Source organism: Myotis daubentonii, chromosome 10 (genome assembly GCF_963259705.1).
Source record: "Myotis daubentonii chromosome 10, mMyoDau2.1, whole genome shotgun sequence".
Taxonomy (NCBI): Eukaryota; Metazoa; Chordata; class Mammalia; order Chiroptera; family Vespertilionidae; genus Myotis; species Myotis daubentonii.
In genome coordinates, this window is record NC_081849.1 from 22,043,474 (window position 1) to 22,068,555 (window position 25,082).

At 46.9% G+C, this 25,082-nt stretch overlaps 1 protein-coding gene across 1 annotated transcript in view; it reads left to right on the forward strand.

The window, feature by feature from the left end:
- SND1 (staphylococcal nuclease and tudor domain containing 1) overlaps positions 1-25,082 on the forward strand; it is a 457,273-nt gene that overhangs the window by 331,191 nt on the left and 101,000 nt on the right. The window contains exon 16 of the mRNA XM_059711713.1: positions 19,914-20,023. Within this exon, the coding sequence (XP_059567696.1) occupies positions 19,914-20,023 (110 nt within the window). The remainder of the gene's footprint in view (positions 1-19,913; positions 20,024-25,082) is intronic.

Sequence of the window (25,082 nt, forward strand, 5' to 3'; positions counted from 1 at the left end):
TATAGAAGGTAAATAAATCCCAGAATAAAAAAAAGAAAAAAAAAAAGGAGAGGCTGGGAGCTTCAGTTGCTGGCCAGCCTGAAAACGGCCCTCAGCCCCTCACCCAGACTGGCCAGGCACCCCAGTGGGGACCCCCACCCTAAAGGAGGTGTGGCCAGCCTGAAAACAGCCATCAGCCCCTCATCCAAGCTGGCCAGGCACCCTAGTGGGGACCCCCACCCTGAAGGGGGTGTGACCAGCTGCAAACAGCCATCAGCCCCTCACCCAGGCTGGCCAGGAACCCCAGTGGGACCCCCACCCTGATCTGGGACACCCTTCAGGGCACACCAGCTGGCCCCCACCCGTGCACCAGGCCTCTATCCTATATAGTAAAAGGGTGATATGCAAATTGACCCTAACAGCAGAAAGACTGGGAATGACTGGTTACTATGACACACATTGACCACCAGGGGGCAGATGCTCAATGCAGGAGATGCCCTCTGGTGGTCAGTGCACTCCCACATGGGGGAGCGCTGCTCAGCCACAAGCCAGGCTGATGGCTGCCAGTACAGCGGTGGTGGTGGGAGCCTCTCCTGCCTCCTCAACAGTGCTAAGGATGTCCGACTACAGTTTAGGCCTGCTCTCCGCTGGCAAGTGGACATCCCCTGAGGGCTGCAGGACTGCCAGAGGGATGTCTGATTGCCATCTTAGGCCCAATCCCCCGGGGAGCAGGCCTAAGCCAGCAGGTGGTCATCCCCCGAGGGTCCCCAGACTGTGAGAGGACACAGGCCGGGCTGAGGGATCCCCCCCCCTCCCCGAGTGCACAAATTTTTGTGCATCGGGCCTCTAATCCTATATAATAAAGAGGCAAATTGACTGTCACGCCCTCATACAAGATGGCCACCACAAGATGGCCTTCAGGGGAGGGCAGTTAGGAGCAGCCAGGTCATCAGGGGAGGGCAGTTGGGGCGACTAAGTCAGCAGGGGAGGGCAGTTGGGGGCAACCGGGCCTTCAGGGGAGGGCAGTTGGGGGCAATCGGGCCAGCAGGGGAGCAGTTAGGTGTCGATCAGGCTGGCAGGTGAGTGGTTAGGGGGCAGTCAGGCAGTCAGGCAGGCGAGCAGTTGGGAGCCAGCAGTCCCGGATTGTGAGAGGGATGTCTGACTTCCAGTTTAGGCCCGATCCCACTAAACTGGCAGTCGGACATCCCCCAAGGGGTCCCAGATTGGAGAGGGTGCAGGTTGGGCTGAGGGAGACAACCCCCCCACCCCCGTGCATGAATTTTGTGCACTGGGCCTCTAGTGTATATAATAAGAGAGGTGGACAAAGATTATCTCCAGGGTCTCTTTGTTACTCCAGCTTTGGAAATTCTGTGAAATATTCCTTTAGGTGGGGAGACACTTTAGTATATTCATTACAAATATGAGTTTTAGAATCAGGAATAGGCTCAAATTCTGGATCCTCCATTTATAAACACTTTGATCTAGGACCAGTTTTTTAACCTATCTTTGCCTCAGTTTTCTCATCTGTAAATTAAGGATTCACTAAGTATTAAATAGCATGATTTTAAAAAGTACCTAACTCCAGTGCCTAACAACAGAAATAGCATTCAAGTTGTAGTAGCTGTTATTCTTCAACAGATTTTGTTGTGATAATCTCTCCTGTCTCTTGATATACTTCAGGAAACTTTTGAGTACATACAAACCTAGCTCTGAAAATACCATCTATTTCCTGATATGTTTTTAAGGAGTTCAGCATAGCCTATCGAGTTATCTGTCTATGCAGGAAGAGACATCAATAACAGACTGCCATGGGCCAGGGCACTGGGCATCATATTTTACAGCCCTGTTACTGACCTCTCAGTAGTGTTTTTTTCTTCCCCAAGTTTCCCTTTAGGTTCTGTGTGTCATAGAACTGTAGGCAAGTGCACATGTTTTTAACTTGAATTAAACCATGTCACCCATCCCTCATCTTCTGTTGAGCACTAGGTATTATCCCCTTTTTTTTAAATTAAATCTTTATTGTTCAGATTATTACAATTGTTCCTCTTTTCCCCCCCCATAGCTCCCCTCCACCCGGTTCCCCTCACCCACCCTCCACCCCCCCACTGTCCTCATCCATAGGTGCACGATTTTTGTCCAGTCTCTTCCCGCATCCCCCGGTATTATCCCTTTTCAAAGTGATCTTATTACCTTTGGCCCCTGATTCCTGCCTATTTGAATCTTTTTGTGTTTGTTCTCTCATCTGATAGATATTATGTAGGTAGGTCTTCAGTGTCTTCATCCCAGTTGTTAATAAACATCCTGATTAGGCCCAAATGTGGACTGTCATCACTTCATCATTTTCATAGGACCACACAGGCAGTGGCTTCAAGTGCTTAGCCTCGTTCGTGCTGAGCTGCCCAGCCCAAACCACCCTTTTCCAACAGATTATTTTGCTGGAATTCAGCTCTGACTTGTTTAGATGCCACTTTCACCTGCAGATCAGCTTTTTTTCTTATTTGCGGTGGTCACCAACCTTTTTACACATCTTAGAAAGCTGTGGGCCTTCTTTCCAAGAAATGCCAGGTACATGAAGGGAGAAAAAGCATGTAACCACCAAGGAAAGAGGGGTCTTGAAAAATCATCGATTTTTGGAAGGGCAAACGGGTTAATATGGCTGGTATGCTGGCTGCCAGAGGACAGTAGTTGAAGATTAGTTTGTGCCTTTTTGAAGGGCACTGTGTCTGTTGCTTAGGTTGTACCTAAATGTCCAGGTTGCATGTTACTAAGGCAGCCCTGAGTTAGAGGGCCTTCCCTGCTCTGGCTGCCTAACTCTCCCGGGCTCTCTTGCTGAGGGTGCTCAGGCCAGGCTGTGTTGTGTGCTTGCTTTTCAGCAGGGGACGGTCATGGGCTGAAAACCCTAATCTCAGAGCCTCAGGAGCTGCGTGCTTTGCCCTCTCTGGGAACGCCCTCTCCCAACAAGTTAGGTGGCTCCTCCACTTACATAATGTGTGTGTGTTCTGGCAGAGAAGAGCTGCCCGATGAGTGTTTAGCAAAAGTGATTTGTGTGGAGTTATTTTGAGGCCCCAGGGGAGGGAATGGCAGCCAAACCCTGCGGTATTTTAAACCACATCACTCATCTGCAAAGATTAATACATTACGGTGTCTCAGCCCGAACATTGGTAACAGGGAAATAAGAAAGTCAGGTTGTAAATGCCAGTCTTCTCGCTGCGCACAGGTGGCTTCAGGGGTTTGGACTGAGCTTGGTGCCTCTGGTCTCCCCCTCACTTGTTTCACCCTGTCCGCCCTGAGGCTGGAGGGGGACCTGCAGGGTTCCTTCTGGGCTGGCCCCGGCTCCCTTTGGAGCTGCAGTTTGCTTATTCTCATTCACCATATGGAGAGCAAATGCGTTTCCTAGTAGAGAAGTGAGCCCACTTTTTTGTGGTGATTGAGCTAGCAGGAATCCCCTTCCCCTTCCAGAGCATCACCTTCTCTCCTGACTCAGCTTGAGCAGCTGTCCACTAGGGATGCATGAGTCACAGAAGAAAGGGTTTTCCGGTTTAGTGACATTAGGGGAGACGGCCTCCATAGAAAACACTTCTCTTGTTTTTGTTTCTCTCTTGGCTGCTTTGCTGTGAAATTTGCCTCATCGCTCCCCACCCTCTTGCTGACAGCTGTCATCTCTGCCACTCATGAGCTGGTGTCTCTCTAGGGTGGCTATCTGACATGGAAAAGCCCTTCCTCCTCCACCCACCCCTCCACCCCCACCCCCACCCCCACCCCTGGGTCCGTAGTTGTGTAGTCGAAGAGTTCCTTGTGCCAGGAGATCTAATTGCCTCTGACCCCGAGGGATCCATTTGGGCCCGAGGACATCAGGCACTGCTAGGCTGCGGAGGGCGGGCACAGAAAAAGAAGCCTGTGCATGACTGTCCATTTGCTTTGCTTGTTTTATAATTTTAGGGGGCATACAATGACTTTAATGATAAAACTATGGAAACAGAATATGGTTATATAAAACTGGCGATGAGAAAGTGCACAGCTTTCCAGAGTCCCCAAAATTCCTACAAGGATATGCGCCCAACGTTTTTCTTTTAATTAAGGTGCCTTGTCACAGCCTCATATACCCCAGCCTGGGCATAGTAGGAAGATGTGGAAGGGGGCACACTTCATGGGAAGCAGTGTTGGAGCTTGTGCGAGAGAGAGCGAGGGGGTGGGGGGGCATTTAGTTCTCTGCCACCTGCACTCCTGAGGAGCCAGCATCCACAGTCTCACAGGTTTTAGCTAATGTGGTTTCCTTCCGACGGACCTGCCTGCTGGGGACTAGGGCTAGGATCGATGTAGAGGGAACCACAAACAGCCATTGTCTTGGGGTGGGGCAAGGGAACTGGCGGACAGCCTAGGGCTTTGGAAGAGACCTGAAACATGTGAGGCAAAAGAAGGGGTGGCTCCTCCTCATTTTCCCTGGGATGAAACTTTATTGTCAAGTCTGGTCTCTGCCACTTCAGACCCTGAGACTGAGGATGTGTGCCCATCCGTCAGTATGTAGGCACCACCCTGGCATCATTCTTCCCACAGATGTCAGTTTCTGATCTGGGCCTTGAGGGTAGCTGCTGCCTTCTGCCAGAGGAGTGGACATGTGAGTTCGGGCTCAAAGACGGTAGTGTCCTCAGTCAGCCTTCCTGCCTTCCCTCCCCTTTCCTCGCCCTCTGTCCTGGAGCTACTGAGCACACACAGTGCACCTGCGCACGGCCTGGGTTGTCACAGGCCCCGGCATCATCAGCAGGCGACGTGCTTGATCACTGGATATGTTCAGGAAGTCTCTGCTCCCACCTTCCCTAAACCTTCCCTCACCAGTTCCTCACCTGTCACGCCGTATTAGAAATCAGGATTTTGGGCAAGCTTTCCTTCCAGGGCTCTGTGCCTAGTGTTGTCCTTCAGTTGTGCAGTAAACACACTAGAGCAGCTTTCCACTTCCCTGAAGACAGGCACTGCCTGATGAGACAGGCCAATACCCCGTTTGGCTGCAGAAACTCCAGCCGTTTGTCCGTCAGGTACAATGTTTTCTCCTTGCTGTCCTCCCTTCTCTCCTGCTTCCCACTGAAGCTTTGCATCCAGTGTCACAGTTCAAGTCTTGGTGCTTGATACCTTGTTGGCACAGTGTGATAGGAGCTAAAAAACCTCAATTTTTTTTTTTAAATGCAAGTCGTGCTTTCACTGACTGCAGAGATGACTGAAATAGCCGTTTCCACAGTGTTGCATCTGTGGAAAGTAAAGGGTGCAGAAGTCCTTTCCTCTCCTTCGGTCTCCCAAACAGGAAAAAGAATCACTTCAATAGAACACTCTTTCCTGAATTCTGCTAGGTAGATTCTAGGCAGTGTTTTGGATTTGTTGTACCTTTGTTATCCCTGAGAGCCCAGGGGATGAGAGAAGGAAATGAATAGACTGCTTGTCACAACACCACCAGGGTCCCCACAGTGCCTGGGGCTGCTGCTGAGAGAGGATGAGAGTGGGCCTTGGGCAGGATGCTCGGCCTCTCCCACACAGTCCGCCAGGGCTTCCCTTCCTTCAGCGGGGGATTCCTGCTGCACTAATGGAGCTGTCTCTTTTGCTGCAGCATCTGCCTGGTCAAGGGAGGGAGGAACCATGTGCAGTCTCTCTACAGCCCTCCCCCACTCACCCAATACAGGCGGCTCTCAAAGCCATGAGAAGGGATGTACCCACCACCGCATCAGGTATTTTAATTAAATCAACTAGAAAGGCATTTCCAGTGTGAGGATTTTCTTCATGTTATGTAGGCTGAATGTGGAAAAACAGTAGAATGATAGCAGATCAAACCCATGTCTTATGAGGACCTGGGGATGTTTAGCCTGGAGAAAAAAGTGACATGAGGATGAGAAGAAATAGATGTTGTACTGTCTTCAGATATTTGAAGGGCTGTCAAGTAGATAATGAATGTTTTTTGCGTTCCCAAGGAACTGGACCAAATCTTAGAAGGCCTAGATGTCGAATTGTGGAGCTCTGGTTTTATGTGGTAAACTACGGGAAGCCACTGGAGAGTTTTGAGCAGAATATTTTCTTTAGGATAATTAATCTGGTAGCTATATGTGGGAAGAATAAGGGGAAATAAGGGTCAGGCGATAGATCAGCAGATTCTTGCCCTGGCTGGCATGGCTCGCTTGGTTGAGCAGCATCCAGTGCACGGAGAGGTCAGGGGTTCAATTCCCAGTTAGGACACATGCCCGGGTTGCAGGCTTAGTCCCCAGTGGGAGACGGGCAGGAGGCAGCCAATCTATGTTTCCCTCTCCCTTCCTCTCTCTCTAAAATCAATACACACACACACACACACACACACACACACACACACACGATGATTCTTGAATAAAAATGACGGGAGCCTGAGCAAACTGAGTTATATTGAAGATTAAGAGGAATCATCAATGGACCACACAAAAAACTATGGAAGTGAAATTAACTGGAATTGATAAGATATAGCAGTCATTGGGTTATGTGGATCAAGTAGGGACAAATCAAAGCTAAGTGAGTTTTCAGATTAGGAGGATATGCTGAAAGTGCTGAAATCCCATGATGGCAAAGGAAAAGGGAGATTTAGAAAGATGAGTTTGGTTTTAGACATGTTGAATGGCGGTATTGGCAGGACATCCAAGGGGAGATGTCTGTCAGACATTTGGGACTAGTGTCTAAAGCTTAGAGGACAAAGATGACATGTCTGTGGGTTCTGCCTGTTCACCATGGTGAAGGCTGTGAAGATGGATGGGCTTCCAAGAGACAGTGCAGAGTCTAAAGGAAACGGCCCAGAACAGAATTGAGGGCAACAGCAGTAGGCAAGACCAGCAGCCCAGAGCAATAGGACCCCACTAACGACACGCAAGGGGAGGACAGAATTTCTCTAAAGGGTGGTGCACAGTGTTGAATACCATAGAGACCTGGTAGGGCTCCCACTGAGAAGAGATGAAAGTTGTCAGTGAGGAGGGCGCATTTCCAGGTGGTATTTTGTAGAAAGATAAAGTCTGAGTAGAAAATCATAGGAGCGAAGGTCTGTTGCCAGGGAGCGGAGGGAAGCAGTTAAGGGTGAGGAACAAAGAATGGCAACTCTGGAAGTGTCCAGGTTTGTGCTTATGGGGTGTTAGCTGCTTCAGACTGTTCCTTGAGTCATGTGTCCTTCCCTTTTACCTTGGAGATCATACGACCATAAGCTTTTTTAGCATTGTTTTTATTATTTAAGATATTCTGACATCAGTCACCTGTACTGATGTTCTAGTTCTGGCAAGTTGAACTGAGTGCCTTGCCTGGAAAAAAAATTTTTTTTAAAGTAGCCTACAGTATGCTTTAGAGCAAGAGTCAGCAAACTTCTCCTGTCAAGGACTAGAGAGTAAATATTTTAGGCTTTGTGGGCCATACACTCTCTGTCACAAATAGACAACACAGCGTGGCTGTATTCCAATAAAACTTTATTTATGGAAACTGAAATTTGAATGTCACACAATTTTCACGTGTCACAAAATATTTTTTTTTTTAACCTTTCTAAAATGTAAAAACCATTCTTCGCTCACGGGTTGTATAAAAACAGGCTGCAGGCTGGATTTAGGCTGCAGAAGTTGTCTGTTTACCCCTTTATATTATGGTAACAGCATCAGAAAAAGACTGCCGTACTTCATCCACAGCCCAGAATTCAAGTGACTCTCCAGGATAAGATGTACTTATATGTCCAACATCACCCTGCGGCCTTGAAAATCCTCGCCTTTTCAGAATTCCATGTTTGTCCCCGCTCCCGCCCTTGCATGTCTGTCTGTCTGTCTTTATTTATTTATTAGTAAAGTTAATGAGGTAAAGGGCTCTTAAGGAGTTTCTCAGCTCTCAAAGTTGTATTTTTTCTCCTTGGTTGTAGTCTTAATATTCCTGACCCCAGCAATTTCTTCTTCTCCAGTTCAACTAGCTGAGTATACTCATCTCTAGACATTTATATTTCACTTGGCTCAGGAGGAGAAGCTCAGAACAATTTTCTGAGAGTGAAATCAAGAAAGCCACACATCTCAGAACCATTTGTTCAAATAACAACACAGCTTGGTTTAGAAAAAGTCACTCTAAATTTATGCAAGTCCATAGCTTTTACATTTGGCTGCCAGGTGTGTGTCAGAATACCTTCTGGAAGCTTGTACTTACTTGTAAGATGCAAGTGGGTATTTTTCTGTGGCTTTCTTGCCACCCTATACTTAGTCCCTACCAGCCTGGACAGTACATTCAAATTTTTCTCTTTATCCATTAACTTGGAATTAAAAAGACTATGATTAGAATTCTTCAGTGCCAAAAATGAAAGAGGTGGAAAATAAATCTAAGAGTTATTTGATTCAAATATAAAGTTACAGGTTTAAAATAAGTCAGAGAAAGCAAAAGTTGAGGTTCTCATAGAAACCAACTCCCCCTCATTGCTCAGTCTTGGGGTTTGTGCTTGTTAAGTGCTGTCTCCATGGTGCCAGGATGTTACATAAAAGCTTGAGCCATGCAGCGGTCTTGTCATTGGAATGACCATTGTTGTCCTAGCTTTTGACCTCAGATACTTCGTTTTCTATGTAATAAAAATAGGAGGTTGCTGTTTCGATAAGGATAATGAAGAGAAACCCAAGAGAACACATTTTTGGAGCGCATAGATCTTTCTCATGCCCAGTTGTTTCATTCTGCTCCTGGTTGGTGGTAATATTATTACAGCTGCTGCTTGTAGCAACCCCAAAATGAACATGTGCATTGGGACGCAGAAGCCTGCCTACCCTCTCCAACGCCCTCCCCAACCCACTCCAGAGATCGCCTGGCTCGCCTGGCTCCATTGTTTATGGCCGTGTTCTTGGGTTGCCAGGGAAGGGAAAGACCTCGTTAATCAGGGAGTGTTTCCAGATCTTGCTCTGCAATGTGGAGAATTATAAGAGGTTATTCTGATGCTGGCCCAGTTGTTATCTGAAACAGCTCAAACGCATTTCTCCCTTTTGGGAATGATTCTTTGGTATCCAAAGCCAGTGATAAATCAAGTTGGTGAAGCCAGTTTTGCACACTGCCCGGCTAGACTGAGCCAGAAAAGAGTAAGGCCACTGAGCCCTCTCTTCCTCATCTCCTTGGATAACAGTCGGTGATTTAGCATTTAACATTCACTCACCATGGTCCTAGAAATAAGAGTTTACTAGAATTCCTCATGAACTCACCAAGTGTTGTTAACTAGTATGCCTTTGGAACTCAGAATAGGACATTGTTAGAACGGGTTTACTGTATCTACCTCTGCTAGATTTTCTCCTCTCTGGCATTTATTTAGCAACTAATTATTATCTACTAGTGCCCTGGTGCACGGATTCATGCACATTGAAATGAAATTAATTAGAAGGTGGCCAGTGGGGCGGGGTGCGACTGCCAGACACTCACTGAAGCCAACCTTCTGCATACACTCCCCAGCTGGCCGAATCTGAAGGGTATCTGCTGAGTGAACCCCTCGGCCTGGCCTGCGGGAATCAGGCCAAAACCAACTCTCTGACATCCCCCAAGGGGTCCCAGATTGCGAGAGGGCGGTTCTCAGGTGATGCATCCTGGAATCGGGCTCCCTCCTCTCTCTGCAGCTCAGCAGCTCCTGCGTTGAGCCTCTGCCCCCTGATGGTCAGTGTGCATCATAGCTACCCCCTGGTGGTCCTTGCACAACATAGTGACTGGTTGGGCAGTTTCTTAGCCTTTTATATATAAGACTAGAGGCCCAGTGCACAAAAATTTGTGCACTCGGGGGAGTCCCTCAGCCCGGCCTGTGCCCTCTCGCAGTTTGGGACCCCTCAGGGGATGACCACCTGCTGGCTTAGGCCTGCTCCCTGGGAGATTGGGCCTAAGCTGGCAGTCAGACATCCCTCTGGCAGCCTGGGAGCCCTTGGGAGATGTCCACTTGCCAGCAGGGAGCAGGCCTAAGCTGCAGTTGGACATCCTTAGCGCTGCTGAGGAGGCGGGAGAGGCTCCCACCACCACCGTTGTGCTGGCAGCCATCAGCCTGGCTGGTGGCTGAGCAGAGCTCCCCCTGTGGGAGTACACTGACCACCAGGGGGCAGCTCCTGCATTGAGCGTCTGCCCCCTGGTGGTCAGTGTGTGTCATAGTAACCAGTCATTCCCAGTCATTCTGCTGTTAGGGTCAATTTGCATATTACCCTTTTATTATATAGGAGGATAGAGGCCTGCTGCATGGCTGGGGGCCGGCTGGTTTGCCCTGAAGGGTGTCCCGGATCAGGGTGGGGTCCCACTGGAGTGCCTGGCCGGCCTGGGTGAGGAGCTGAGGGCTGTTTTCAGGCTGGCACACCCCCTTCAGGGCGGGGGGGGGGGGGTCCTGCTGGGGGGCCTGGCCAGCCTGGATGAGTGGCTGATGGCTGTTTGCAGGCTAGCCACAGCCCCTTCAGGGTGGGGATCCCCACTGGGGTGCCTGGCCAGCCTGGGTGAGGGGCTGATGGCTGTTTACAGGCTGGCCAAGCCCCCCAGCAGGGACCCTCACCCCATGAGTGTGTGTCCAGCCTGGGTGAGTGGCTGATGGCTGTTTGCAGGCTGGCCAATCCCCCCAGCAGGGACCCTCACCCCATGAGGGTGTGGCCAGCCTGGTTGAGGGGCTGATGGCTGTTTGCAGGCTTGCCACAGCCCTTTCAGGATGGGGGTCCCTGCTGGGGTGCCTGGCCAGCCTGGGTGAGGGGCTGATGACTGTTTGCAGGCTGGCCACGGCTTGGCTTCCTCCATCGCTAGGGCAACCAAGCCTTCTGCTTGCTCCAGCTCCGTGGCTGCCAGCCGCCATCTTGGTTGGGTTAATTTGCAGTCTCTCTGATTGGCTAGTGGGCATGGCTTGGGGCATAGAGGAGGTGTGGTCAATTTGCTTGTTTTTCTTTTATTCGATTAGATATAGATTATGTGCCAGATACTGGGGATACTGAGAGAAGTTACCTCAAATTACTGCAGAATGGGGTCTTCCATTAATAGGCTAACAACTAGAGAACGGTACCTCTCTCCTATGTCATGCCATTGATGACTCTGATCAGAACATTCTAAGGGACATTTAAAGCCACCTCCTTTCTTCAGATGCCTCCCCTTCGCCCTTCCCTCTCTTCACAGGGGCCTGCATTGCATTTTGAAGACTGGGTATTATTGCTTCTATTCCCAATTAACTTCAGTCTCTGATCTTTCAGTGAATGCATCAAACATTACCAAACCAGAACCTAATAAAAGTCTTCTACACAACTAGAGCTACAAACTAAAAACAGCCTCAGTCTCACCTCTTGACTGGTTCCGACTTCCCTGACTGCAGTTACCTGAGGAGTTTGATCCCTTTCATTAGGATTTGTTCATTCTTCTTTTATCCCTTTATTCTGATCACTGAAACCACAAGACCCTATCTCCCCTTAGGTAAGAAAGTAGCAGGCTTAGAGAACAAGAGAAAGAATAAAGAATTTGAGACAATGCAAAATCCTTGTTTCATTTCTGAATGCTCCAGTACAAATTGAGGCCTCATACCATGTAGAATGAACTCTTAGGAGCCAACTGGTTTACCGTTTGCCTTGCTCTTCGGGGCTATTTTGAGAACATGAAAATGGAGGACAAGCTGCTCCAAAGTGGGGAGGTGGCAGTTCTCAATTGTTAACTGATTTCATTAACAGCATTTGCAACTCGAGACTTTCAGATTATTTCTGCTTTAAAACTTGAATAAGACAGAAGTAGGAGCAAGCTTTCGGTGTGTGAGGTGTGTTACATTTCTGAGAACCAACAATGTGAACTGATTTGGCTTTCCCTGTATATTTAGGTGATAACCACATTCTTAAAGTCAGGCAGAAGGCCTGGCTTCCTCTGCATTGTGTAGCAATGGTTTGAGTTCTGGGCTTAGTGCTTGATGCTTAGATAAGGATTAGCTGTCTAAATATTTTTTAATGCCAAAGAATGTTTTCAATTGACCTGGACATAGTTAAATAAATGTGCTCTTTTCTTGGGCTACCTACAGCACTTAAGTATCTTACTCTGTATGTGTAGGAGGTTTTTTAAAAAAAAAATTGTCTTGTGTTTTGGTGGGGGAAGGGTGGCAAGGAAAAGTATAAAGATGGAGCTCATTGAATGTGGGGGTAAACATCTCCACTGAGAGTCTGTGAATCATCGGTTGTGTAGCTGCAGCAGCAGGCACTCGGGCAAAGGCAATAGGGTGCAGTCGCTGTGGCAGGAGCTCATTTTGGTGTTCTGTGCTTTCCCAGGTCCTTGATGTTTACTCCAGGGACCGTGTGTAGAGAGAGATGGGAGAGGTGTCCATACTTTCCGATCTGGGAAACGTACAGCATAGTCCAGCATTCCTACCTAGGTTACCTGGGTTCTTAGAGACCAGGCATGAAGGGGCCCCGCTAGATAAGATCAGCTAGTCTACTGCCCCTTTCCCAGCTGTCTGTCCCCTGCTCTAGACTCAGCTCCACTTTATCTGCTAGCCAAGCATGTGGCACATGCTAGCAGATAAAGCCTGTTTTTGTTTTCAAAGTCCCATCGGAAGCCATTTTGTCTCCTCTGTGATTTGATCAACAAAAATTATGTTGAAGTTTAAGGGAGCAATGTTGAAAGCAGAGATATTTACATTTAACTATTATTAAAGAAGTCTTTCCCTAAATATAGAAAATAAAATCACAGCTCTCTGGTCTGGGCTGCTTTCACATAAGCTGAGTAGCCACCTTTCAGCTTTAGAATCAAAAATAGCATTTTCATTTTCATTGGGAAACTTATTTATAACCCAGTCGTCATCCCCATGCTAACTTTTTCCAGTATTTGGTCCAGATTTTCTTTTCCTTATAATTACACCCCCTGTTTTCAGGCTAAGCATTTCCCCTCCTTTTTGTGTTTACACCTTTCAGATATTTGCAGATTACTATCATGTCACCCTTAGTCACTGCTTACCGAGCTGTACAGATCTGGCACCTTTTATCTTTCCTTTAAAGCTAGGCCTCCTACCCCTGAGTCATTTTCTATCGCTCTCTTTAAATGTGCTCTCGTTTTCTGCATTTCCATGTGGCCACACAGCTTCCTAGAGCCAAACATAGGGTCAGAAATGCGAATTGTTCTCTCCTTTGTTATATTGGAAAGTAAGCATCTTTGCAGTGCTCCAGCCTCAGGCTCCCTGGCATTGCTGGGCAGAGTTGGCCACCTCCTCTCTGTACTTAACCTGCATTTCTCAAGTGTGCTAATTTAAAGTAAGTGGGTGTCGCTGGAGGTTTTTTGTTTGTTTGTTTTTCTTCCTTGAAGTGCTGTGTAACTATGGGAAAGTGGGATGCATGTAGTTATGGGTTCTGTGGGCCCCTCTCCTAAGGTCTACAACCTTGACAGTTCATTAGCTATTTTCTTCTCTGTATTTGCCTCTTTTCTAAAGTATTTCTCACTAATACTCATTCAACATTTGTTGAAGATCTACAGTGGCACTGTGTGCTAGGCAGTGTGTTGGATGCTAGAAAGAATAAAATCTGAATCTGATACAGTACCCATCCTACGAAGCAACTTAGTTTTAGTTGGATTATTTTATTCTCACATAGGCTTGCTCATGGTAGCAATGAGGGGAGAAAGCAGATTTATGGGAAGATCCATGAAACTTAACAGGTTCCAAGGTTAGGTCAGATCTCACAGATCCGGGAACCCGGAGGGTGATTGTGGGCCTGCGATTGTTCCAGGACTTCTGTAGATAACCAGTGTTCGTGCTCCAATGTTGGTGCAAGGTGGTTCCCTTCCTCTAGCTCCCGATGGGCTTGTTTTATACATAGTCCAGTTCGGATTCCAGAAAACACCTTTCTCACCTGATACCTCCCGTTTCTATTTGGACAGAGCTCTCACCCCACCCCCCTGCCACTGGCAGCCTGGCTGCAGGCTACCTTTCAGGCGGGGCAGTAGCAACTCTCCGCCCTCCCTGTCATTCTCCACTTTCTGTTCTGACCTCCATCCCCACCTGTGGTGAGGGCAGAGGCCAGGGTCATGTGCTAGAAAACAAAGATGCTTGAGGCTGCACTTAACAAGGGATGTGGCATGGTGAGTCCCATAATGACTTGTCTGATCCATCTACCAGCAGTCCCCTAGACACACATGCATGTGCCTAGCATAATCCAGTTATCACGTGTTATTTCTTAATGTTCTACAACCTACAGGCGAATGGTGAATTCAGTCACCAATAACATCTTGTACAACGGCAGAGGAAAGTCATGTTTTCATGATGGAAATTAAGCTTCATTGGCACAGAGTCTTTCTTTTTCATCATTGAGCTTTCATCTTCCAGCACAGTGTCTAGCCCAGAGTAGGTACTGATACATATGGAGTGAGGGAAGGTCTGAGAGGTGAACTGTGGCATTTTAGGTATCCGAAGTAGGCAGAAGGCAAAGATTATGTCTTCATCCCTCCTGTGCCCTTCCCTGGGCAATGTCCGATGTGGAATGAGCACACGGTAGACACGCAATAAGCACAATTCTTATTGTTTCCACTAGACTTTTGTTTTCTTTGCCTAATGCCCGGTCTTGTTTGCTGGACAAGGTACCATTGGGAAACTGTCACTTCTAGCAAAGGCAGATTTGCCACACTTCCCTTTAGTTCCCAATAAAGGAAAAAGCAAATGCACTTTGTGCCCAGAGGCTTAGTTATCATAAAACTCAACATGCAATGTAAACATGACTCTCACACATAGAATTTCTTCTATGGCCATTATTGTACCATTAACAAGAATTTGTACTTCTTTTCCAAAGCTGACTGACCAAAGTATTTGTGTTAATTGACCTCATTAGTCAATGTCTCTAAATATATAATTTTTTAAAAAAATAGAATGCTCTGTACCCCAGCATTTTAAACTGAAAAGAGGCACCCTGTACTCCACAAGCCAGGCCTTGGGTGAGGAATCTTGAAAGGGCATAACCAAAACTGTAGGATTTTATGGCCGGGGAGGCTTTGGAGTGCCTTCTTTTCACGGAGGTCATGAGGCCGGAGAGGTTTTATACTTGGTCAGTGGCAGAACAGAAACTCTTAACGGTCCTGTGCTGACAGCTGATGCCGAATTCTCTCTTCCTAAACCAGACACGCTGAGGGAAACCTTCATTTTGCTTTGTCCTGTGTTTGTTTTTTTTAATAGTCTTATTTAACTATTACACCCAGAAAGCATAGAAAAGGTGAGAATGACGGTGAGTTTCACCGATAGGCAGGTCGGTCTGTAGGGCTCTAGAGCATCCTGGAGCCATGTGGACCAGGAGGGTGGAGTTGTCTGCCTTGCTCTTCTGTGTCCGCCTGAGTGAGGTCAGCTGAGAGGGCCCCACAGGCTGGTGTCTCTTTTCGTTTTGGCACATCCCATAATAGGGGAGGAAAATGGGAGTTTTTTAGGTACAGGGGTTTTTTTATAATATTTAAATATTTTTGGTTTTTGAATGGCTGGGAAGTGTCGGGGAAGTTTGACTGTTGACCTGCACCTGTGTGTGTGAGGCACAGCAGTTAATGCGTCCTTATCAGCAGGGAGCACTGCACCGCACGGCGCGTTATCTGCAAAGACGGCTGTTAGTGGAAATAGTCACGCTCAGAATCACGGCATTCCGCACCTGGCGGGGCAGCTTCTGGACCTCCACTGATAGCTCCCTTTCCTTTTGTGTTTTTTTCATCCTCACTCGTGGATATGTTTTTATTGATTTTTTTTTTTTTTTTTTTTTTTAGAGAGATAGAGAGAGGGAGGGCAGAGAGGAGGAAAGGGAGAGAGGGATATGAGAGAAACATCAGTCTATCAGCTGCCTCGTTCCTGGACTTGCCCCAACTGGGGATCAAACCTACAACCTTTTTGGTATACAGGATGACACTCCAACTAACTGAGCCACCCGGCCAGGGCTCCCCTTGTATTTACCACCGTGGGGTCTCTCCATTGCTCCATGTTGGCCTGCCCAGCTCAGCAACTGCAGCCTCCGGCTTGCTTCCTGAGGACCCAGCTTTCTTTCCCTTGATCTTTTGTGTTTTTATTTTTTTAAAGTGTGTTATATTGGTAACAGAGCTGCATACCAGGGTCCCCTGCCCAGTACTGCAGTCATTTGCGTAAAGGTGCAGCGCGGACTGGGTTCGCCTCCTGACCCAGCTCTCGGGAAGGAGGGGCAGTAGGACTCTTCCTGCTGACAGCACGGTCCTCCCTGGTTCCCAGCGGTGATACCTGTCTTTTGGCTTTAGTGGGCAGCATATTTCCTGCCCTGTCCGCTGGTCCCTAGGGACACAAAAGCAAGTCCAGAAGCTGGTTACTAAGCACTCAGGGTAGCCTTTGAATTCTCCAAGGAGGCCGTCCTTGCCGGCCTTCTGTGTCCACGCCTCAGTCTATACCAGTGTTTTTCAAGCTGAGGGTCTTGCCCTCTTAAATCAATTCAATGTCATAACCATCTTTCTTTTTTTTCTTTAATGAAATAGAACAGAAGAGAGACAGAGCACAGCACATGTAGTCAAGATTAACCATTATTTTGTGGAAACTTTGTTATATAAAGTGTATATACCCATATATATGTACAAGTGTATATATGGGTTATAATAAAAATTAAAGTTTGAAAACCTCTCGTTTGCACAATGTTTCATGTGCAAAATTAGCTTGGCGCATCGATTTCTAATATTCGATGTCACCAGACCCCTCCTGCTATCCTGGCCCCGTCTTTGACCCTTGGTCTGACAGCAGATTCTGCCTCCCCCTGCCCAGTCCATGTTTCTGAGTCCCGGTTTGGTATTCTGCCTAGGGCCTCCCCTTGTATGTAGGAATTCCCCTGCCCAGAGCTAGAAACTGGCCTCTGTGCTCCAGCCTGACAGTGCCTGAAACTCAGTTACCATGACCACCTGGGTGCCAAGTGCCCCTTCTCCTCAACTGAGCACCAGCTGTTCCTGGGCTCCTCCCCAACAGGAAATGGAGTGCCTCAGGGCCCTGGACTCTCCTGCCTGCTCTCCATTGTGGGATATATCACCCCCTGGTGACAGTGTGGTTCAACTCCAAAACTGTCCTTTTTCTCAATGGCATCAGCATCTGACAGTTTAAGGTTCATGTAGGCCACTTACTGCCTTGGTGATCCAGGGCCTTATGCCAAATCTTAGATACTTGTGGGTACTCAGCAAGTGTTGATTTTTCCCCTTTGTTCTTCTAGACCTATGCCTGGGTGTAACTCTGGTACCTGTTCCACTGGGTCTGTTTTTAAGATGCATCTTCTGTCTGTCTGGCCTAATAAGTAGCATCAGCTAAGCCACATCGCACCCTGAGCTGAGATGTGTCAGGGAGACAGGTTTTGACTGGGAAGGGGAGACCTCAGAAAAGAGTCCACCCAGAAGAAAAGAAGTAAATGATAAAAGCAGACATAATAGTACTCTTGTTCTCAAGCAGCTTTTGTTCTTCCTCTTCTTTCTCTTACCTGCCTGCCTGACAGGCATTGATATGCGTGGGTGCGTTTACTTTTTCTACTTAAAAAGGGCAGGAAAACTGCCTGCGTTGGCTTCCTCCTATTGCACAGCTGGAGCTCAGCTGTTGGAAAGCAGAGGAGTGCATAGCAAAGGCCCCTTGCCTTCCATCTACTCTGCACGGAGTGGCTGGGCTTTGGTCACCACTGGCCCAGAGGACTCTCTTCTGAAAGATGTTTTGAGGACATTTCAGTTGGACGTGTCTAACTCCTTGGGTTCATTGAGCCATCTTGTTTTCTGGATTTAATCACTTGGTGGTCTCCCAGGATTTGGAGAGAGCTGCTGGGATCTTTTGCGATTTTAGAATACCAAGAAAGTGACAGAGGAATCGGATGTATACATCTGCTAACCAGTGGGACTCAGTTATCTTTTGTGCCCTTTTAGTAGTTCTTTCCCTTGGTCCCTGCTGCCTGGTGAGTTGCCCTAGCCTCATCCCAATTCTAGGCCCCTGTTCACAGTAGCCTTACCAGCAGCACCCCAGTCGGCCCACCCAAATGGCTGCTGAGGGTAGAAAAAAATGCTTATTTTAGCATTATTCTTGTTTCTGCAATAATGCTTTATCTATGGTTATGTGGCCAAAAAGTTTAATAGAATTGTTTATTTTTCTCTCTGACAATTCTATTCTTGCTTAGTTTGCAGATATAAAATGAAGTGTTTTTGGCTGTTGGTATTGTAAAAACCATGGGCTATCTTTCATTCCATTTTACTCCAGCCCCATCTCTCCCAAGGTTAATCTCAGGCTCTTTGGCCCTCTATGAGTTTATTATCGTCTTACAAAATAAGCTTCGCTTCCCTGTGCAGCCTAGCACTGAGTGCCAGGCATGAGCCCCGTTGGTCTTCTCACCTGTGTGACAATTGGAAGGGACCTTCAGCTGTCCCGTCTTAGCTTGGGTGGGAGAACAGCCCTGGCCACCAGCTCAAGCGGCTCTCCGCTGCAGTGCGCTCCCTGTCTAGCATTTGGTTTGATTTGATGTTACTCCTTTTGTGAGGCTTTGAGGCTTGGAGAGAAAGGTCTCTTCTTGAGTTTCTGGAAACCTAAGGTATAAACAATTCCTCTTCCTCTGAGCTTTATGACCTTGAGTCTGTGCTGTGGCCAGAAACATGACAGCCACCTGGCTTCATCCTGAGGAGAGGTACCTTCTGCCCCTGCGGTGGCTCCTTTTCTCCCCAAGGCTCCCCAGCAGGTGTTGCCATGGCCTGGGTGCCCTGCTGCGTTGCCTCCCTGTGCCACATCGCTTGTTCCCCCAACTGAGGCTGCTTGTAGGAGCGAGGGAACAACTCACAATTCTGCCTTATGGTGCGGGAGTGACCAGCAATGAATCAGACAGGGGCCCTAAAAGTGTCCTCCCCATAATTTGATTGTTTTCTTTTCCGGTGGCTCTAGATTAGTTCAGCTTTTTACTGCAATCTGATTTGGGGGAATATATTTACAAGTCTAATTTGTACATCAAAACTCGACCCATTTCATGGCCTGTCAGAGATGAGCACTGTGAGTAATAAATATATTTGCAAAGTAAATTATTAAACCAAAGAAGGAAGAAGGGCAGTCTGAGTTAGATATTGAGTACCTGTTCTGTATGAACACGTTTCTGGCTACAAAGAAGTGTGAAGGATGCGACTCTGCACCCACGGATCTTGCAGGCTAGTTGTGGAATGAAAGATGACTACGATTTTGAGCTTGGATAACTGCTAAGAGTAAGAATGATAATAATGGTCAACTAATAAGAGCTAAAACGTATTGACCCTTTCTCTATGTCAGGCATTGTGCTAAGTATTTTATCTCCCTAGTTCACACAACCACCATTGTGAAGCTTTGCAGTTAGGGCAGGGGAGGCTTTGAGTGGTCCAGTAACTTGGCCAAGGTCACAAAGCTAAGTGAGAGGATGTGAATCTAGGTCTCTCTAACTCCAGACACCTCATACTTCATCTGATTCTGAATGAAAAACTGAAGATATTATTGTCTAAAATATAGCCAGAGGACAGAAGGGAAAGCTTATTTGAAGAGGAAAATAACACTGAGTTAACACGTGAATTTGATGGGAAAATCAGATAGTAAAGAGGAAATGCCTAGGAGTCAGCGGAATGGTTCTCAGGATGCAGAACGGCTGGACTATCAGTGAGTCTAGGTAAGAGCCATTCATGTAAGTGATGGTTGAAGCAGTGAGACCAGGACTATAAGGACTAGGAGTCCAAGACGAGGACTCATCCCACATGTGGGTGTGTGTGTGTTCCCTGCACATCTAACTTGGAGCTCACTGGGTCCTCCTGGCAGTTCCCGACGCTGTGGCTGCGAGCTCCTCTCCCGTGTAGCTGCTGTGATGGTGTTGGTTTTCCCACCTGGGGCGGACTTCATTCCCTTCTCCTACTCTCCCTTGTCTCAGACATGACGGCATTCTGATCTAATGCTTGCCTTATTAGAAGTGATCAAGGGACTGTCCTTGCTGGACACTAAGCCTAGTGGCCCCTTTTCATCACAAATTCTCCTTTTTCTCCTGACACAGGCATTGAATGCCCCAGAGGAGCCCGAAACCTCCCAGGCTTGGTGCAAGAAGGAGAGCCCTTCAGTGAGGAAGCAACGCTTTTCACCAAGGAACTGGTGCTGCAGCGAGAGGTAGGACTTCTTCCAGTTGCTTCCTGGATGAGGGGGTGAGAAAGTGGGGTTCACTTGGTCTCATGTTTCTCTGCCATGTCCGAGACCAGCCTGTCACTTTTTCCAGTGCTCAGCCTTCCACATCCATGATCCTTTCTGTGTCTGCCCACATCCTAGTTCCTGGAGCCCTGAATCATTGGCCAGCTGCCCCAAAATTGCTCCTCACCACTGGTGTCCTGGGATGCATGGTGATCACCAGGCCAGCATCCTGATGCAGAGCTGACAGCTTTGCACTCCTTCTGCTTGCGAATTAGCCTGAGCCGTCTGCCTCCAGCTGGATTTAGAAGCTTGACTAACCCTGTCAGGGGCCAATTTTCTTTGAACATTTATTTGTATCTTTTAGTAATTGCATTTTCTATAGCAGGTTTTCGGACTTAATTTAATTGTATTCTGTTTCTGCCTGTTGGGCTGGCTCTTACAGGCAGGAGTTAGGCTTCTCATCTGCTGTGGTGCCCATCTACCTGTTCATTTTTATGAAGTCATAGTCAACAGATCCATCTTCTTTCCAGGACTATGCCAGCCATAAATCAATCCTGCTAGGTGGGCACAAGAAAAGAACAGTGGGAGGAGTGTGCTGGGCTCAGACTTAGGATTTTAGATCTGCTTTTGTCCTCTTTTATTTTACAATCAAATCCATTATAATATCATAATATGCACAGAGATAAAAGGTTATGGGCTCCTGAAGGTTATCCTGAAGGAGTGAAAAGTCTTTTTAGATCAGCGGTCGCCAACCAGTGGTCCGTGAGGTCCGAAAGGTTGGCGACTGCTGTTTTAGGTCCTTCAGATCCGACATGTGGGCTCCTTTGGGATTTTAAGTGATTCAAGTACCTACTTATAAGCTTCAGCATCTCTCATTTTGATTTGAATCACCAGCGAACATATTAGGTGTGAGAGGTACTGAAGAACAGGCTAGCTCAAGATGCTTATATAGTGTGTCCCAAAATTCACGCAAGATTTGAATTTTGTGTGAGCATTAACCACAGCAACAAAAAATAAAAGCCTAATTTTACTTGGTTTATTGAATCAGATTCTAATATCTGTTGCCCTTTGATTTCAATCCCTTCAATTTGACAAGCATTACCAAGTACCAATTATGGCCCAGGAGCAGGGACAATGAAGACCACGGCTTTGCATATGTGCCAGCAAAGCTGTGGAGGCCATTTACCTGATGTGCTATTCTATACATAACCCTATACTGTATACTTTATGAATCAATAAAAAATTTACAATTTTTAATTATAAACCTGTGTTTTCTATCAAAATTACTTCTTGTGTGAATTTTGGGACACCCTATATTAGACTAGCCTGGCCTCAAGAAAACCACCACTTTCTGCTATTGGTTACCACCTCTTTGGTATTCTCTAGCTCTTGCTTTCTCATTTTGTGCAAGTGGCATGGCAACAGAAATTCTGAATTCTCAGTCTGAGAGATATGGGTTCCAGTTCTCAAATACCAGCTGCAACCACCTGGTATTGCTTCACATCTCCCAGCCATCTGTACAGTGAGGGGCGGGGCTCAACCCTCAGTTGTCGCATCAGTTTCACATTGCCCTCTACTTTGTATTTGGTCAGAAATATTTATGTTTGTGAAGATGGTATCTTGCCACACATGGTGCCTCCCCTCCCTCTATTTTGTAACTACACACTGTAGCTTGAATTTTTATCAGTTAAAGATAGCCCCCTGCTAGAGAAGTATTCAAGAATTCAAACACTCCAGTTGTCCATCAGTAGTTGTTACAATTTTTGAAGTGGCCCAGGGGTTAGGTAGAAGGGGCCAGTATTGTAGAATTTTTCTCTATTTTGGCCTTTGGATAAGGCACTACAGAGCAGTGGCATGTTGGAGAAAGCAGGTTAGTCCATTCAACGTCATGACTTACAGACATCGCAGAAGAAGGAACAACAGATGTTTGTTTGTTGTTCTTTGGTAGAGGAAAGAGATCACTGTGTTAGATTGTCTGAGACATTTGTTAGTAACATCCTCATAAATTACTATCTAAATCACACTATTGTTTTGCCTCCCATTTTTCACCATAGTCATCTTCCTGTGTTTTCTCATCTCCTAAAGTTTCTTTCCCGTTCTTTTTCGACTCTTATTTCCCCAGCCACTTTTCCTCCTGATCATGTTTCTGGCCCCCTGGTGATACTCAGAAGCACAAGGGGGTCAGAGAGAATACTGATCAGTAAGAGGAGTGAAGGCCCAAAGCTCTTTTACTCTCTCGTGGTTATTATGAACTTACCTTTGTCTGTGTATTTGCTGATACTTGACTGTTGAGAAAGGTAAAATTTTCCTCCATCTTCTCTGATGCTCCAGGCATGTGAGTGAGTTTGCAGATCCTTAGTCTAATCCAGTGATGGCGAACCTTTTGAGCTCGGCGTGTCAGCATTTTGAAAAACCCTAACTTAACTCTGGTGCCGTGTCACATATAGAATTTGTTTGATATTTGCAACCATAGTAAAACAAAGACTTATATTTTTGATATTTATTTTATATATTTAAATGCCATTTAACAAAGAAGAATCAACCAAAACAATGAGTTCGCGTGTCACCTCTGACATGCATGTCATAGGTTCGCCATCACTGGTCTAATCCAAAGCTGATATTTCTCTTTCTTGTTTGTAGCATCCCAGTCTTTCATAGCCCTAAGTCGGGGCTTCTTACTAAAGAACTTTTCTGCATTTTCTTAGCTGCTCATATGATTACTTGGGCTGACTCTTTTGAAAGGTCTTTATATAAAGGAAAGACAAGGATGGCCTAAACTAAGGATAAGTTGGAATTTTGACTAAAGGAACCAATTATAGCCTGTTCTTCTGGGCATTTTCCTTTATGTAACATATGAAAACTGTTTTCTGAACAGTGTAGGAATGAAGAGAGGTTTTGTTTTGTTATAGGTTTATTCATGTGCTTTTACCTATATAGTACCTTCACTTTTTTCCCCTAAATTTTTCTGTAGAACTTTTTTTTTTGCCCTCCTTCCCTCACCCCTCAAGGATTTATCTTGAAAATGTGATGATGCATTGGTACTCCTGGCTGCAGAGGCCCTTCCCACCTGCAGGAGAAAGTACTGTAGCATAATTTCATGGATGCCTGAGTGTGGGTCTACAGCCTCCCACCTCCCGTAGTTCTTACCTTCAGGGCAGTCTCCACTGTGCCGTGTTCCACTCCAGAAACTCTTCTGGAGCCAAGCTGCTGCTGTGATGGCCTCAGTTGAACTGGTGTTTGTTTGGTTGGTTGGTTGGTTGGTTGGTTGGTTAGTTGGTTGGTTGGTTGGTTGGTTGGTTGGTTGGTTGGGTATTTTTTGTTAATTCTCACCTGAGGATATTTTTCCCATTGATTTTTAGAGGAGGGAGGGAGAAAGCGAGGGAGGGAGGGAGGGAGGGAGGGAGGGAGGGAGGGAGGGAGGAAGGAAGGAAGGAAGGAAGGAAGGAAGGAAGGAAGGAAGGAAGGAAGGAACATGGATGTGAAAGAGACACATTGATTGGTTGCCTCCCACACGTACCCCTCCTGAGGCCGGGACTGAACCTGCAATCCAGGTATGTACACTTGACCAGGAATCGAACCCATGATACCTCAGCATGCAGGCTCACACTCTAACCACTTTGCAGCACTGGCCAGGGCTAAACTGGTGTTTTGCACCTTCCTCCTATTCCCTTGATAATCAGATTCAGCTCAGTATGTAATTAGGTATTATAAGATGTGATTGTCCTTGACCTTGCCCTACCCCTCCCTCTGAAATTTTTTTCATCTCATTTTGAGCCAGAATTTTTCTACCCCCCACATGCTTTCCCCAGTTACTATAAATCTTCATTGTCATATAGGAAAGGAGGAGCACACAGCTACCTTGATTTCACAGTACCTCCTGGGCCCCCTGTGCAGGTCCCACAGAGGCTTGGCCACCGTTGGACTCCCACAAATGGAGTAAACTGACTGGAGAAGGGTATGCAGTGGGGGCAGGACTGTAATGGACACTGCCCCTAGGTCAGCTCTCTGCCAGGGAGGGGACAGAAAGCGGGGGGCAGGGTGCCTGGTCCTGAAAAGTGACACCCTATTTATGAATAAAGTATATTGTCTTGGCTATGGGTAGCCAGCCCAGAAGTTACTGCCTGTCTTTCTCTATTTTGAGTGAAGAAAGAATTGTAATCTTTTCATCCATTCCTCATGAGGAGCCTGCACAGTCTCAGACAAGTCTCTTCTTTATATTTCAGATATTCTCCCCACCCACATTACCTTGAGACCAGATAGCCCTACTTTCCTTAAATGTGTTTATAATGACACCAGTCAGCACGGAGTTATTGACATTTCTAGCCATCACTCAGCTCCATTTCTAAGTGCCTCCCTGCCACCTTTCATTGCATTTCTTTTTTTTCTCCTTTTTTTTTTGCACGGTTCTTCTCCTCAGCCATTGGCTTGTGTTCCTTTTCTTGAGTTGGGTGTCTGTGATTACTGTTCCAGGTCAGTGATCTAGGTTTCCTAGTGCTCTTGCCCCAAGGTTAGACACCTGTGACCTTTTACCTGATTCTTTATGACCTTGAAGGCCAAAGCAGCCAAGGAACTCTCAAAGGATTTCACTTATTTTTACTCAAAGGAAATCGAATAAGCTCCACAGTTCATTCCAGGCTGACTGCGTTGGTGTAGAGCAGGGGTGGGCAAATCCAGCCCACTGCTCGCTTTATTAATAAAGTTTTATGCAAACACTGGCACACTAATTGTTCTGTGTACTTTCTGTGGCTGCTTTAGTGCTGTAACATCAGAGTTGAGTGGTTACCACAGACTATATGGCCCACAGAGCCTAAAACACTTACTGTCTATCCCTTTCTCAAAAAAGTTTGCTGACCCCTCTGCAGAGTTGGATTAAATGGCTGCTTATATGAGCTAGCCCTTGCGTCCCCTGCCCTTGAGGCTGGACTGCTTCTGGAGCAAAAGGCGTGAGATCACTGTGCCTGTTGCTGTAGCTGCCTGAGAGCTGCGTGCTATTGCCCTTCTAACGGCATGTGCTTGGTGACACCCGCTTTCTCCCTTCCCC